The sequence below is a fragment of the Arachis duranensis genome, chromosome 10, assembly GCF_000817695.3.
Source record: "Arachis duranensis cultivar V14167 chromosome 10, aradu.V14167.gnm2.J7QH, whole genome shotgun sequence".
In the NCBI taxonomy this organism is placed as follows: domain Eukaryota; kingdom Viridiplantae; phylum Streptophyta; class Magnoliopsida; order Fabales; family Fabaceae; genus Arachis; species Arachis duranensis.
Genome location: NC_029781.3, coordinates 91,714,088 through 91,715,437, shown reverse-complemented (window position 1 = coordinate 91,715,437; position 1,350 = coordinate 91,714,088). Strand labels below are relative to the sequence as shown.

At 19.6% G+C, this 1,350-nt stretch overlaps 1 protein-coding gene across 1 annotated transcript in view; it reads right to left on the bottom strand.

Moving 5' to 3' along the window:
• The window catches only part of LOC107470828 (BURP domain protein RD22), a gene marked incomplete in the record, with an annotated part of 4,588 nt that overhangs the window by 2,668 nt on the left and 570 nt on the right, over positions 1–1,350 (bottom strand). The window contains 2 exon segments of the mRNA XM_052255689.1: positions 6–30; positions 1,128–1,236. Of these exon segments, the coding sequence (XP_052111649.1) occupies positions 6–30; positions 1,128–1,236 (134 nt within the window).

Here is a 1,350-nt window from a genome sequence, read left to right as displayed (position 1 = left end):
CCACATATGTGCTTTTCTCTTCCCTCCAATCTGCAAATCAAGTTTAACAATTAACCTCATTCTTAATTAATTCTTTGCAGTAATTAACAAATGATAACCAGTAATTAAAATTCATATACGATGTACGGTGCGTATTGTCATACTTTACTTTTTTCTTTTGAAAAAAACAGAGTATAAATTTATAAATAAAAACAGTAAAAAATAAAAAAAGGTTCCAATGATTTATTATCAAACACGCATGGAAATGAATTTTCTATTTTAAATTTTTATTTTAAAAAATAAAGTATAATTTTTTATCTTTAAATATTATTTTTCTCATAATTCTTTTTTAATTTTATTTATAAAATAAATAATAAAAAATTACACTTTATCCTTTAAAGTAAAATTTAAAATTTAGAAAATTTAAATTCCAAATATTTTTATCTATTGTGCAACTATATATATAATATTATTATAATATGTAGTAATGACAATAATTATTAGTAAAGATTTTTTTAATGATAAAAAATATAATTACCATTATAATATATAATAATAACAACAAACACATAATTATTATAAAAATATAAGATAAATAAGGTATATAATAATTATTATGTTATTTCCATTAAAAATGATTTTTGTTAATAGTGTATATCCATAACTTTACATTCCTTACAAGTTTTATTATTTAGACTATTAATTACTATTATTAGAAATAAAAATATTTCCATTATTTTTTTAAAAAATATTTTACCATGAAAGTAAACAATTTATATATAATACGAAAGAAAAGAAAAAATTATTTATAATATGAAAGAAAAATATTTTACATTCCTTACTATTTTCAACTAACAGTCTCTTTTCCGTTGAAAACATAAATAATTAAAAGAGAAAGACAAAAATATATCTAATATTATTTTCTCTTTTTATTAGTACTATTTTCTCTTTCTATTAGTCTTCTTCTTCTAATTGTACTTTTCTATTTAATATGAGTAGAATATAATATGTAAAAAATAATTAATCATTTTTCGAAATTAGAAAATGACACTTAATTTGTAATAAAATAAAAATAAAAATAAAAAATAATTAATTTAAAATGGAGTAGTAGTATATATATAGTTTGAAGATAGAGTATGAAGACTTACCAGGGTGCAAGATATTAGTGATGGCTTTTGGCATGGGTGTTGTGGGAAGCACTGACTTCCAGTAAAGTTCAGGAGATAAGGCACCACCATGGGTTGCTACCACAACTAACTGAAATAATTAATTATTATATTATTAAAATAATCATAAACTATTCTAGTATTCTACCATAAACAATAAACAAATAATATATACTATGAGAAAATCTAAGGACTAATGTTTTTA